The sequence below is a fragment of the Anabrus simplex genome, chromosome 2, assembly GCF_040414725.1.
Source record: "Anabrus simplex isolate iqAnaSimp1 chromosome 2, ASM4041472v1, whole genome shotgun sequence".
NCBI lineage: Eukaryota > Metazoa > Arthropoda > Insecta > Orthoptera > Tettigoniidae > Anabrus > Anabrus simplex.
This window is the reverse complement of record NC_090266.1, coordinates 540,877,071-540,893,054: the sequence shown is the minus strand read 5'-3', so window position 1 is coordinate 540,893,054 and position 15,984 is coordinate 540,877,071. Positions and strand designations below refer to the sequence as shown.

Genomic DNA, 15,984 nt, shown 5'->3' with positions numbered 1-15,984 from the left:
AGGTACAGCCCCAGCATTTGCCTGGTGTGAAAATGGGAAACCACGGAAAACCATCTTCAGGGCTGCCTACAGTGGGATTCGAACCCACTATCTCCCGATTACTGGATACTGGTCGCACTTAAGCGACTGCAGCTATCGAGCTCGGTCGACGTAGTTTCTGAAGAGGGAGAAGCGAGATATTGCAAGCAGGACAGATGTAGGCACACCCCTTGTAATGTGAACACATTAATGAATATAAACATTATGTATTCCTATATCACTTCTCTGTACAGTTGTGGATTTCACATAGGTCCTAAACGGACATGTGTACGAATACGTGGTAGATCTGGTAAAGGATTCAGTATTTGACGTACTATTAAGTTCCCTGGAGCACGAACTTCAAGCAACGGCTGAATATATGTTAGGATAGGAACAACAGACTAATGAAGGATAGAGCAGATGATAGGGGTAATTAAAAACGTCTGTTTCAGTTAATGACAACACAATATTATATTTTGCATGAATAAACATCACTTTCAAACATACCTTACCTTATATTCTCGCATTTTTATTAACTTTTTCATAAATATCTGGAAATGCATTTTCACATTTCAATTGCTTTCTCATTAAGTGGTAGAGTCTGTGGTCGAACATCTTCTCGAACTCTTCTCGTGTGGTATAGGTATCAGCGTACAGCATCTGAAATCTGAGAAAAGTACCTTTTTTGAACTGCGAGTACATAATAGGACAACCAAACGCTGAAAGGAGCTACATTATTATTATCATTATTATTGTTATGGTTCGTGTTGTGGGTTACTGTAGACACGTCCTAGTTCGGGAACTATAGCAACGGCTGAGTGGCCTAGTGAGAGTCGGGCAATGGGAGTGGGCATCTCGGACATATTCCGAGTCATGGTCCTGCTTGTGCTCAGGGAGCTAGGACTATGAAATCCACCGGTGGTCCCTAAAGGTAATCGCCCACTACACCGCGCCGCACAGCGCAGCCGAGAAGAAATTTCCGTGGTCTGCTTCTTGTCAAATGAAATGGCTTAACGCCCACTGCAGGGAGCCGCGCCGCGCGGAACAAGCTTGTGGAATTTCCGCGCCAGAAGCCTCCTGGTTTCTGGAACGGAACTTTTTCCTTTCGGCGCGCTTGTGTGGGCGAGGGTAGAAGGAAGGAATAGCGGAAAGAATGTGGTTTCGTGCCGTTTCGTGAGTCCTCGACTAGTGCCAGCACGCTCGTACCTCACGTGGTTAGTGGTATTGTGTACTGTACGCCTTTCTCGGCGAAAGGTGGTATGTTCTCGCTCTGCACACGGCCTTTTTTTGCTAGTTGCTTTACGTCGCACCGACACAGATAGGTCTTATAGCGACGATGGGACAGGAAAGGGCTGGGAGTGGGAAGGAAGCGGCCGTGGCCTTAATTAAGATACAGCCCCAGCATTTGCCTGGTGTGAAAATGGGAAACCACGGAAAACCATTTTCAGGGCTGCCAACAGTGGGGTTCGAACCTACTATCTCCCGAATACTGGATACTGGCCGCACTTAAGCGACTGCAACTATCGAGCTTGGTACACACGGCTTAACTAGGTTCAATAGTTCATAGAATTTTTCTTAGGACATACGAAATTAGTGGGAAAATTTACTTCGGTCCTTTAGTAGATCAGGAAATAAATGGTGAAACTCTCCGTACGTTTCCCTTTTCTCATAAATGTTGTGGACCCAAACTTTTCTTTCGCGTTTTTCTTCTTCCTCATTTGCAAGTAGCGCAACCGCAAATAACAAGTCCTCCTCGGAACTGGAACTCATATTTCTGTGTGAGCTGCACTTTTCCAACTGGAGAGACGCGGCCCGGTGAGGTGTGCTGTATGGGCGAAGTCCCGGAAAATGGCCCGTGGAATGTTCCACAAGCTTGTTCAGCGCGGCGCAGCGCGGTTCCCTGCAGTGGACGATTACCTTCTCGTCAGGGGAGAGATCCTCACTGGAACTATGTGTAAGGTAACATCCTGCTTTAGAATATTTTCACCGAGCACGCTCAGAACAGTTTAAGCAATCCTCAGACCTATGGGGATAACGGAGTCCACTCCCATTTGACAGACGAGGTACTCATTGGAAACAACTTGGCTAACGAAATGGAATTCGATGGGCAGTTATCGATATTAGTGGGGCTTATGGAAGAAAGAATAAAGAACCGGTTGAGTCACCAAAGAGCATGCATCTGGATATGTTAGGAGTTAATGATATTCGGGTAAGAGGAGATAACGAGCAACAGACAGGAGATTATAAAGTGTACTTGATAGGTGTAAAAAGGGAAGGACAGAGTGTGGGATAGGACTGTTCATCAGAAATATTATTGCACGCAACATCGTTTCTGTCAGGCACAAGAATGAGCGAATGATATGAGCAGATATGGCAGTTAGAGGAATTAGGACGGGAATTGCATCAGTGTATTCACCATGTGAGGGTGCAGATGAGGATGAATTTGAAAAATTTTATGAAACATTGAGCGATAATGCAGTCAAGGTCAACAGCAAGGATAGGATGGTGCTAATGGTCGATTCCAATGCAAGAGTTGGAAATAGAACTGAAGGAAATGGGAAGGTAATTGGTAAATGTGGGGAAGATATGGAAGCCAATAGGAATGGAAAGTGTTTGCTAGAATGCTGTGCTAGTATGGGATTATCAGTTACGATATCATCTTTCGAGCAGTGCGAGGAATGAGAACCAAATTAGACTCGTTTAATGAAAGTTTATTGTCTAATAATGTAGACACTTGTATATTAGGTGAAACCTGGCTTGATGATAGTAGCCTATATATGACAGTGAGGTCTGTAGCACTGGATACCGAGTGTACAGACAAGATAGCGGTAGCAGCAGGAGACGGGGTGGGGTGCTCACAGCAGTGAAGGAAAACATTAAGGTCCTCAAGGCCGAAGGCTTTGCATGTAGGGCAGAGGCCTTGTTGTTAAAAATAGAACTACAGGGAAACATTTGTTTTGTTTGTGCTGTGTACATCCCCCCCGCCTCTAATCTTGAGTCATACCAGGAAGTGATAGATTGGCTAGAAGCCCATTATGAAGTTTACAGTAATAATGTGATCATAGCAGGCGACTTCAACATTCCCACGATAAAACAAGTGAGGTGCCTAATATCAAACATGGACATGCGCCACCTATATCAAAATTGAGTTAAGGATTGATCCTTATAGCATTTTTAATGCTCTTTCTGAATTAGTGGTCCGTGTCTTTCATAAACGAATATTTGTACGCAATTTTTAACATAGAAATATACAGTTTCTTACATAATCGGACAGCTCCAAACGTAGTTTGTATCAAAATCGGACATGAACGTTTCAGCCAATCATATTGCTACAAGTGACATCAAACTGTCATGGCGACCAGAGAATTTTTATCGACATCTTAAGGAAAAAAGAGGACTGTTTTTTAATGTCTTATGATTGCCAAAAGAACCTCGTTTTGCCAAAATTAAGTGATCAGTCGGCTTATTATTCCAGACAACTCTACTGTTACAGTCTGTCTGTTGTAATAGGCACATCTCAGAGCAAACTGCGCCCTGTTTATACGTGGCTGGAGAATGAGGAAACGAGACCATCAAACGAAATAGCATCAGCGGTTGTCAATGAGTTACGATCTAATGATTTACAAGGCTTCACTTCAGTTAAGTTGATTGCTGATGGCTGCGCCGGCCAAAATAAAAACAGTAATATGTTGGCGATGTGTGCAAAGTGGCTTACAACGTATTCACCATCCTCTGTTGACAAATTAAAACTGGTATTTCCAGTTACTGGACACTCATATTTGCCTCCAGATAGGATTTTTGGACTCATTGAGAAAGACCTTAAGAAGATGACCATAGTAAGTCCTGATGAATATCTTGAGGTGTTCAAAATGTACGGCACAGTGAAAGTGATTGGACAAACCTTGGAACCACTGAATTGGAAAGAACAAGCACAGCTTTATCTGAAATCTGCTAGTCAACTTCATTTCAGAATTTCACAGTGTAAAAGAATTATACTCAGGAGCACGAAAAGAGGCAATGTTGTAGTTAAAAGTGAGGTAGGCTACTATTTGGAAACAGGTATTGAGCGCAAGATCACGAAAGCATGACAGGTAAGTCTAATGTTAATGAATCCTTTACTTCTGATATTGGCATGAATGTAAACCCATAGAAACTTAAAGATGTTGACATATTACTAGGAAAGCACTTTGGAAAAGATAGGAAATTAATGCCTCTCTTAAGTGGTATATCGAAGTCATCAATAAGAACATTTGTAGTGAAAATGAACAAGCTGTTAATGATTATTTATGAATGCGATTGTTTTGAAAACCCTTGTGATGAACCAGAGGCTATTCGCCCAGAAATACAGTGAAGCAAGAACTGAAATGAATGTTAAAAATGTCAACAAAGAATAAGAATAGCCTTATTTCTTTCATATTTTCATTATATTTCTTTTAAAATGGAAGTTTACTTCCGTGTCATCCTGCAACTTTTTTCCAAATATTGGGATAGTTCGTTTCAAAGGTGGACAATTACATAGATGTTTGTATCAAAAATGGACAAAAGCCAATCTAGGTTTTAGAAATGGACATCGTCATATTTGAACGTGTTTTAGATTGACTTAGACTGAAATTCCTAAGTGTCGACCATGATTTTCTTGTTCATAGGCTGCAAATATGATACAAACAATTTTTCACACATATAACGGGGGTTTAACATAGAGAAACGAAAATGTGGCTCTACTGAAAAATTAACAAAACGGCTTTTGTCCATGTTTGATACTAGGGACCTCAAGTAATGACGTCAATCCCTATGATGGTAACAGTCAATGTCAGATGATAATTAAAAAAAATATGAACCTTTTCGAACTAACAACTCATAACACTGCAAAATTGCAATGAGAAAACCTTTGACTTAACTCTTACCAATTATACGCAATTAGAAGTTTCCAAGGACACGTTCCCTCTCTTACCGGAAGATAAGCACTGCCCTTCATTAAAATTAAATTTACCACTAAAAAGTGCTAACTTATAGAGAATTTCAGGCTAAAAATTGAAACAAGATTTAATTTTAGGAAAGCAAAATTTAAGAAGCTATTCACGGAATTAAGGGACACAGACTGGAATGAGCTATTCGGTTGCACGGAAATAAATTCGGCAGTAAATACTTTTTACAGTCAACTCTACATGGTATTGCGGAGAAACGTTCCAGTGTCTAATTCACAGAGGCTTAATAAACACCCCTCCAGGTTCACAAGATAAATTATTAGAGACTTAAAAGAGAAAGATTTCCATGGAAAACGTAAGGGCATTTCCCAATATAGTGATATGAAATTTAAACAATCAGAAGCAAAATTAAGGCAGATATTAAAGTAGCTTACAGGAAATATGTAACGACCGTCGAAGACACCATTCCATATGATTGTAAAAAATGTGGTCTTATGTTAAAAGTAGAAAACGTAAGTTAGGAACTTGTAATACTATGTGTACAATAATGAGGAGTTAAAGAGTGGTGAATCAGTAGTGGATGGGTTTACTAGGTATTTCAGATCGGTCTACTCTCAACACACTGCTCTGTACGATATTCCCACAGATAATACTAGTGACTCAGAAACTTTACACATCGATGAAATAACGGTAGAAGACATTGACAGAGCACTGAGAAATTTAAAGCCGAAGACATCATCAGGTCCGGATCAGATACCTCCGTATATCGTAAAGGGATGTACAGAAATTCTTAGGAGGCCATTAAATTTTCTTTATAATCTTGCTCTTAAAACACGAACTTTTCCTGATGTTTGGAAAAAGTCTTAGGTGATCAGCTGTTAATTAAAAACTATCGACCAGTGTGTATCATATCAGCTTTTGCAAACGTTCTTGAGTTTATTCTTCATGATAAGATTATTTTACACACTGGACCACTAATATCTGACCAGCAACATGGGTTTGTATCTAGAAGATCTACAGTTAAAGACCCTGGTCAATCTGTGTCAGACCGAGCTCGATAGCTGCAGTCGCTTAAGTGCGGCCAGTATCCAGTATTCGGGAGATAGTAGGTTCGAACCCCACTGTCGGCAGCCCTGAAAATGGTTTTCCGTGGTTTCCCATTTTCACCAGGAAAATGCTGGGGCTGTACCTTAATTAAGGCCACGGCCGCTTCCTTCCCACTCCTAGCCCTTCCCTGTCCCATCGTCGCCTTAAGACCTATCTGTGTCGGTACGACGTAAAGCAACTATCAATCTGTGTCAGAATATATCGAAACAATTAGATAATGCGGGGCAAATGGACGTTGTTTTCACAGATTTTGAAAAGGCATTTGACAGCGTGGATTATGATGTATTGTTAAATAAACTGAGTAGATTTGGATTCTCGCGAGATATGCTCACATTTTTAGTACTTATCTATCTAATAGGAAACAATATGTTCAGTACCTTGGAAATTCGCCTATGGGATATAATGTAAATTCGGGAATCGTTCTGGGTTCGAACCTGGGCCCAATTATGTTCGTGATTTTCATAAATGATTTACCTAAACATGTAAAACATTCCAACTGTCTACTTTATGCAGATGACTTCAAAATATTCAGACTGGTTAGCTTAACACAAGACTGCTTCTTACTACAAAAAGACCTTGATGATATTCTAATGTGGAGCCATATGAACAAATTAAAATTTAACGTCTCGAAATGTGTAACAATGTCATTCACCCGAAAAAAGATAAAAGCTATATTTCTATACAAGCTGGGTTCAAACGCCCTGCAGGAAGTTGACCAAGTCAGTGACTTTGGCGCCCGGCTTGACAAGGGTCTTACTTTCACTGCTTATGTAAACAAAGTGACAAGAGAGGCCTACCGGGCATTGGGATTTATCGCACGGAGCACTAAACTGGTCAGGAAGACGAATTCATTCATAGCACTCTATAATGCCTTTGTACGAACAAAACTGAAATATACTAGCGTTGTATGGAATCCAAGGATCGATAAATATATTAAGTTACTCGAAAGAGTGCAAAAACATTTTGTAAGATTCCTGCATCACCAAACACATGGCTTGTACCCATTTATGGTGCCATACAAAAATTTACTAACCCGTGTCAGAATTACCAGTCTTGAAAATCAGAGGAAAATAATTGATGCCAAGTACCTGCATAAAATTATCAAGCAATAAAATAGATAATATGAATTCACTGTCTCTATTGAATGTTCACGTACCTCGCTTGCACTCAAGAGAACGCAGCACGTTTATGATTGAAAGAGTTCTGACAACTATTCACCACACTATAGGTTATGTAACAACTATAATGAAGCATGTTAGCATAGACAATAACTTGGACTTCGAGATGTCAATATCCAAATTCATAAAACGTTTTTCAGCTACACTGCCGCGACAGTAAGCATTAAAATCACGTTGAAAGCTGTCATAAAGTTATAGGTACTGGATAATTTGGTTATTAAGACATTTATTTTTATTTATTAAGATCTAAGACTTGTAGCAATGCAATTTAGTAAGTACTTTAAAGATTTTTAGGTTTACTGTAATTGGGGTTTACTACCCTGTTGTAAACCGACTTTTTAAATAAATAAATAAATAAATAAATAAATAAATAAATAAATAAATAAATAAATAAATAAATAAATAAATAATAGGAGAGGTGGCGGATCTTTTTGGTCAACTGTAATACTGCCACTGGTTTGAGGGTGGCTCTAGACGGCAAGGAACGTACCTTACCGTGTCCCTCGCAATGGGAATATCAGTGCATAAAACATGACGTCATCTGCTTTGCGCATGCGTATAGTCTTCATCACAATAGCGCATTATCCAGTGTGCTCGCTGCACTGTCAGTCAAAACGAACAACTGTCGGTGTAACGGAGCTTCAATATAAGTCGAATGCTTTCAATTGATTGTCAAATTCAGGTCGAAAGAAAGGAAAGTTTTTAATTATCCATGAATGCGTAAATATGTATTAAAATGGGTGTTCACGTGCTTATGTGCTCCTGACAGCCCACCACCACTGGTTACGAATGAACTCGATGGATGAAGTTGTACGCATAAACCGGCTTCGGTGGTGGGGTCATGTGAGGCGAATGGAGGAGGATAGGTTATCTAGGAGAATAATGGACTCTGTTATGGAAGGTAAGAGACCAAGACGACTATGGTTAGACCCAGTTTCTAATGATTTAATGATAAAAAGAATAGAACTAAATGAAGCCACATAACTAGTTACAAATAGGGGTATCGTCGCGACAAGACCTATCTGTGTCGGTGCGACGTAAAGCCACTAGCAAAAAGACAAATAGAGGTTTATGGCGCTGGTTGGTCAATTCATAGAGGGTTGCAGACTGAACGCTGGAAAGCATAACAGTCCATAATGTAGATGTATGTATGTATGTATGTATGTATGTATGTATGTATGTATGTATGTATGTATGTATGTATGTATGCATGTATGTATGAATTCACCAAAGCCCTCAAGAGTATGAAACCAAGAAAATCTCCCAAACCAGATAACATCCCTCTAGAACTTATTCAAAGTGGAGGACTATCTTTGAATACTAGGATTTTCTCCCTAACTCTAGTAATTTGGGAAACACAGAAGGCGCCTGCCGACATGAAAAAAAGCCACCATAGTAACCATTTTCGAGAAAGGTGATCGAGGTATCTGTGGCAGTTATCGTGGCATTTCCCTACTATTCATAGCAGGAAAAGTTCTGGGAAGGATTTTGTTGAACCATCTTCAGACTGTCTCTGAAATGGTACTCCCTGAGCCTCAATCTGGGTTTCGGGCCTCAAGAGGTACCATTGACATGATTTTTTTTTGCTAGACAAATCCAAGAGAAATGCAGAGAACAAAAAATCCCGCTTCTTTTGGTATTTTACGATCTGGAAAATGCCTTTGATTCTGTTCCTAGAGAAGCTATGTGGATGGTATTACGGCGCTTTGGCTGTCCTGGCTGTTTTGTAGACTCAATCCAGGGTCATGATGGGATTGATTGGGCGAGTTCTTCACCAGAATGAGCTATCAGAAGAATTTCCTATCACAAACTGGCTTAAGCAAGGCTGTGTGCTTGCCTCCACGCTTTTCGACCTGTACTTGGCAACCATTCTTCAAGAGACTTCTACTATCGACCATGTAGGTGTGGAAATTAAGTTTCGGTATGATGGCGGACTGTTCAACCAAACTAGGCTCCGTTCTCAGAGATTGACTCATAATATTCGGATAATGGAGCTTCAATATGCTGATGACAATGCAACACCTGCCCACACACCTGAGGCACTTCAAACATCCATCAACTGTTTTAAGTAAGCTTATGAACGATTTGGTCTGACCATCAACACCCATAAGACTAAAGTACTTGTGCAGCCGGCACCAGGTGGTACTATCCCTGAACTAAATATCAACATAGCAGGAACACCTCTTGAACAAGTAGACCAATTCACCTACCTTGCTAGTATTCTAACTACACATTGCAACTCAGAAAAGGATGTGGAAAATAGAATAAGCTCTGTCCATGCAGCTTACGGCCGCCTCTCCCATCGAGTTTTCTTGAATAAGGTATGACCGTTCATCACATCGTCAAGAGCATGTTATGGTACCCTGCAGTTTGAACATGCCGTTTCCCGAGCGATTCTACGACAAATAGTGCCCAAACTAGCATATTTTACCCGCCCCGGGACACGAGTTGATCGCCGCTAGACCGAGAGGCCGAGGTCTCGTTGCGCGCAAGTGGCAGAAACAGGTCTTGCGCGCGCTCGTAATTGAAAAGCGCTCCTTTTTCGAGGGACAGAGAAAGGACGAGGCACGCCACGCAAAACGGAAGATGTAGGTCACGAAGCATTGCTTTCAACCCTAGAAATAGTATATCTCTGTAGGTTTCCCTGCATATTCACTTGTACCAATCCACAGTCTTCAGCTGTCTTTGGTAATAATAATAATAATAATAATAATAATAATAATAATAATAATAATAATAATAATAATAATAAAAGTTGTGAAGTACGTGATGGATATTTACGAGTTAAGACTCATAAGAATCTGTGAATTTTATGCCAATTTATAACACTAAGAAGTGTTTTACATAATTGAAATAATAATGAATACGCAGTAAATGAGGGTGCAGCCAGATGGGATCGAGATGTTGAAAGCGGACAACGAGAGGAAGCCCAAGAAATCCCCGAGCTGAGACTCCGCCTACGCTGAATTACCAGATGACGCTTTCAAGATTATGGACAGACTCACGATGCGATCGTAATGAAAATCGATCAGTGAGGGGATGAGCGCACAAGCTTTAATTTTATATCTCAATCATTGTCGAGAACCACTTATTAGCGGAGCGAAGTCTAGCAAGGAGGCGTGGCCTACGCTTTCCATTCACGCCAGACAGATCTAGCTATATAAGGGATGGGATTTGAGGCAGTGGGGCATACTTATTCTTATACGTATACTAGTACTTGTACTTGCTTGGTGATACGTTAAATGTTCATGGTTGATGTTCATAATACTTGTGTGGCGGACAATATTCTTTGTCAGATTGGTATATAGTAGAATGGTGACTCAATAATTATTCGCGAGTGGCTACGGGATTGATAATACTTCCCAGTGAAGTAATTCAAAGGTAGTGTGCATATAAGGTTCGCCGCCAAAGAATTCACAAGGGACGGCACGAAGCTGTGAGTTTAGTTATCTGTGTGACGTGTGAATAGGCGTGTTGAAAAGTATGTGAGTGAAATAAATGCAGTTCGATTGCAGTAAGTTATACTGCCATATGACTAAGTGTACGGATATAATAATACTGAGGGAGTAGTGAAGGAGGTTTATAACTGTGTGTTATTTAGAGAGCAAATTGGGAGAAGGAATAAGCGGCTTATGGTTGAAAGGGGCGGCGTCTGCGAGGCAACCCCAAATGCAGTAGATAATCTGTCTTATCCAAGACTAGCGCTGTGAGTTAGGCCAACTTAAAACCACGTCTGTTTAAAGCAGCAGTGCATATCCAGTGACAGTGACCAGCCAAACGTGTTTTAATTCAGGGCCTAAAGTGCTGAGTTTGAACTAGATATGCAAATAGCGAGTAGTAGCGGGCGACATGAACGATACCGTTACTAGATTAGAGTGCTCGAGCCAATGAGTATCTCTATTCATAATAATTACACTTTGTGACGTAAAATTTAGCACAGTTATAGTCAGTCAGGTCTCCTCATTTGTGTACTTGAACCAGTGACATCATCTTCCGAGGAAGGAGACTACGAGCAGGTTGCCTGTATTCGTCCTACGCGTCGTGGAACTGCCAGAGCATCCAACACTGAACGAGAACCCAGCCTATATGCGAGTGACTCATCAGCAGCTGAACCCTGGACTCTACGCCGTTGAAGCTGCCGAGATGTTCGCTTAGATCCATGTGTGTACCTGCCCGAGAGAGTTATCTGTGATGCAGAAAGTGATGAGTACCATTTCAAGTTTTACTGCATGAAGTCGTATCTTTTAATTAAATGTAAATAAGTAACTTGCATGTAAACAGTTCATAATGTGGCTTAGCATTTCGCTGTTTCAGAGGGATGGTAATAGTTATTTGTTAGGGTTTTATAGAGAATTTTCTTCATGGTTGGATGACCGATTTAATTTCATTTAATAGGGGAAAGGTAGTGCATGTTTTATTTAAGGCCTTAGATTAAATTAAGTGTGAAGCGCTATAATGTTAAAAGGGTTTTTAATATTCAGTAAAGTGACTCCAGCTATCATCATTTCATAAATCAGCATGAGTCGTCAAAATATCCTAAGATTATTTATTTTGCACTTCACACATGAGATAGACAGTTTCTCCCATGTAATGTAAGATTGCTGGACCAGAAGATGGAGAAATGACAGTGGGGTGTAACCATGCTTTATTTAGCTCGCGAGTGTTAATGTATATTTGTCCCGAAGGGTAGAATTTCTTATTTAAGTCTCCATGTGTTTGATATACCGTAAGATGGGGCGGAGCTTTTTATGCAGATTGTTGTCTGGGTGTGATGTTATGCGAGAATATGAATTTCCCCAAATGAGTGATTGATGAGTGCGAGCATAATTCTGCACCAGGGATATGATTAAGGCCAGATTAGAGCCGGTATGCGATAACGATGTCGATAGCATCCAGGGGAATTAAAGGAATCAAATAATTAGCTGCGAGAATGAGAATTGCCAGTGGAGACGGCAGTGCTCCGTTATGTTGAAAGTGATAGTAGAAGGGGCAGTCAGCTGGCCTGCCTAATTTATGGCCCTTCTGTCAGAACGACGGCTGGAGCGAAATACTTATCCTGCCGCACTGAGGAACACATTGCACGCAAGCTCGCTTTCCATTCTCGATATAACAATCACATGCCATCATTTAGAGATTACCACCGTTGGATAGATTCACAGTTCCCTGAGATGAGAGAATTTCCCTTCATTTTTTTCACATTAAATTAAATCGTATAGGGATTACAGAAGGACTACACACCCCACGTTGTCAGAGAAGCTTAGGTCCATTCCCAGGCAGCAGTGGAGGTTATGCCCACTGTTGCCAACTGCTGATGGACTGTACCATCTATGATTCGTCGTGTGAATATGAAGTACATTATTGTTTAGTCTTTATTTCGGGGAGTGATGATTAATATGTTTTATTGCGCTGGTTTCGTTTCACTATATGTACTGTATTGTTCCAGGAAACAACGTTGTCTAAATGTCTTGTTTGTGAATTAGTGTTTAAGTGATATCCCGATGAAACATGCACCATATAAAATTTGATGATTTATTAGATATTCAGACAGGTTTCCCAAGCGAATGGCGTGATACGACATTCATGTGTCTTGAAATGCGCTCATAATAACTTTGCCATACACCTCAGTTAACTTGATACTAGGGTATCGTAACTTGTTATTTAAAATATGTTAACTCACGATATAAACAGGACGAAACATCGCAAGATATGCCTTTGTTTAATTATCTTTGTGTACAGTGATATAAGAGTATAATGTGACAAGTGCTTTCGATAGTTAAATGGTCAGAGAAGGGACGCCTTCTCAGGTTTATAAAGCTATAGAGTGTAATGCGGTTCTAGAAAACACAGAAAGACAATGAATCACTCAAAAAAATTTGAAGTGTATATAATTTCATGTATTTTAACGGTGTGGCGTATCTGTGCAGATAGTATACATGTGCTTTCTTAGCCATTAAATTTGTGTTGTGAAAGATAGATTCATTCTTCTCCTTTCTTAGTGTAGTTGTATTCCTCTCATAGTTAAGGTTTCCCTACTATAGAGATAATTAGTATATTGCCCTTTTCCGAACGGTCCACTGACCCGTGATGCTCTCCTGAGCTCAGCCGCGGACATACGGTACTCTAGTAGGGGTGATGGGACTTCGACGCCGGGCTTGTTCGAAGCTCTCATCGAGGGTGCTCCATTCTGATATCATATTTATGTGCCACGACCTTTTATTTATGTACTGAAGCCTTGGGCAGGTACAAAGGATCTCAAAATATACAACAAACTAATGGTGTACCAAGCTGTAGTCATAATAACATTACTATTTGCATGTGAAATCTGGACACTTTATCGTCGGGACATAAGAAACTGGAACGCTTCCATCAGCAGAAACTTAGATCCACCATGAACATGAAATGGGATGACTACATAAGCAATGCAGAAGTTCTTGACAAGACGCACATAAACAGCATAGAAGCCTTCATCATCACCCATCGGATTAAATGGGTTGGTCACATCCAGCGTATGGATGATAGCAGACTGCCTAAACAACGTCTCTACGGTGAGATTGGTCATGACAAAAGGCCTCAAGGTGCTCCTCTGAAACGTTATAAAAACCAGCTTAAGGAGACTATGAATAACACCAACATAAATGCTAACACCTGGGAAACACTGCACAAAACCGTGTTCTCTGGCGCAAAGCTACTGCAGAAGGTGTCTCACTGTTTGAGCAGGCACGTCGCAGACAAGAAATTGAAAGACATGAAAAGTGGAAACTACGTCAGATCTAACCACGTCCTCCACCCACCTTTAAGATGTGACTTGTGTGGCCGCATGTTTCGTGCAAAGATTGGCTTGATCAGTCATCGGCGACATCTCCACAGAGCCAAGAGACTTTAAGAGGAACTGCAGGAGAAAACGTATTCTCGGAAACAAGTAGCGGTCGACGACGACTATCTATGTATGTATGTATGTATGTATGTATGTATGTATGTATGTATGTATGTATGTATGTATGTATGTATGTATGTATGTATGTATGTATGTATGTTGGCTTATTGGGGAAAATCACTGCACCCAAACAGTACTCAGGTACGATAGATACGGTACTTCCAATAGGGGATTTCTGAAAGACAGACCAGCGTACGATGTATAGTCCGCGCAGCTTTTAGCGATATTACTTTGTACGGGGTTGAGGAGTAAGGAGGGAGTTCTCCCGGTTCCGGTTATACTGCCAACTGAATGGAAATGAAATCTGAATTGAATCGATAATATGATCCATCGATATTAATTTTCTAAACATTTATTATCTTACGCCAACAACTGTGTCACACATACATTATTTAACATTATCTAACATTTCTCGATGCGACTCTTGTTCCTAGCATGAATTCTATAGTTTGGCTTTGCTGTGTAAACAACAACAGTACTAGAGTTACATGACCAAACTTGCATGTCACCTGAAACCCCAGGTAATGTACCTAGTATCTCAGGTACAGCAAGTAATGTTCATAATTATAAGTTTTGAAGGAAATATTACAATATATTTCAAGGTACTGTACAATAGTCATAGGCTGATTCAGGAAGTAATGTCTCAATTGTATTTAAGGTTAAATTATAAGTAGGTTCCCACCTTCCAATACTTATCAATTTCTATACAATAGTTTTATTGATTACATAATATAAACCAGCTTAATCCCTAGGACATGTTTCGTTCCGATTATGGAACATCTTCAGCTAAAAGATTTGACAAAATGGCAAGAAAATTAAAACACATTAATAGTTATGATGATACAATAGCTAAAAGATTAGACAAAATGGCACGAAAATTAAAACACATATGACAGTTATGATGATAAAGATGTCTAATCTAATTTAACGAAAGTCCTTCATGCAGTTTGGATTACTTCATTGCAAGGTTTGATGCTTTCTTAAACAATTTTAGGAGAGCACCCACAGCTCCAAACGCTGCAGTAATCAATGAATTTCTCTTTAATGTATTAAAGTCGAAGTTGAAAGGAGACGCTTGTAGTGTCCTAGGCTTAGATGCGAACTCGAGCTACGACAGATTAAAGGAGATACTAATTCGGAAATACGGAGACGTTCGCGATGAACGCCTTCTAGTTCAACAAATTTCTAATTGCTTTCAGAAAATAAATGAACAGTATCCACATTACCACGATAGACTAGACTCAATGAAACTTCAATGCATAAGTCTGTACAAGATAAACTACCAGGGAGCAATATTAGAACTAAAACTCAGAGAACTTGAGGAATTAAGCTTGCATACATTTAAAGCAGGAATTGTGGAACCGTATCGTTCATACTTACAATACGCACAAGTAAATGACCTCGGTCAAGCAATTCGAATCTGCAGATCATATGACAATGATCGCGCATATGAGAATTACATACACCAACTGAGGAACGGACAGAGAACACAACAGAATAGAATGATACCAAACACTAGCCACAATCCATTTACCGCACATAAACGTGCTCCATTCGGAAAAACAGAACACATCTATACACTACCACTGAGACCTCAGTATACACCACAAACAAGAACGCACGATCAATTTGCACCTTGTCCCTTTTCGAACATGCAACCAACACCTAACTGGATTCCCAGTGTAACACCTAACACAAGACCGTTCGTCCAATCGAACCCACAGCCCACAAGAACAACTACATCTATGAACCGACCTTACCCTGTAATATTGGTAGACGTTTCAATCAGTCTCAACCAAACCAGAACTATCCGAGACCAATG

General features: G+C 40.2%; 1 protein-coding gene across 2 annotated transcripts in view; it reads right to left on the bottom strand.

Moving 5' to 3' along the window:
* Nucleotides 1-464: 464 nt before the first annotated feature.
* Nucleotides 465-15,984, bottom strand: part of LOC136862919 (delta(24)-sterol reductase) — a 181,744-nt gene continuing 166,224 nt past the window's right edge. For both annotated transcript variants that reach the window (XM_067139201.2, XM_067139200.2), the window contains exon 10: nt 465-685. In XM_067139201.2, the coding sequence (XP_066995302.2) occupies nt 532-685 (154 nt within the window). In that variant the 3' untranslated portion in view covers nt 465-531. The remainder of the gene's footprint in view (nt 686-15,984) is intronic.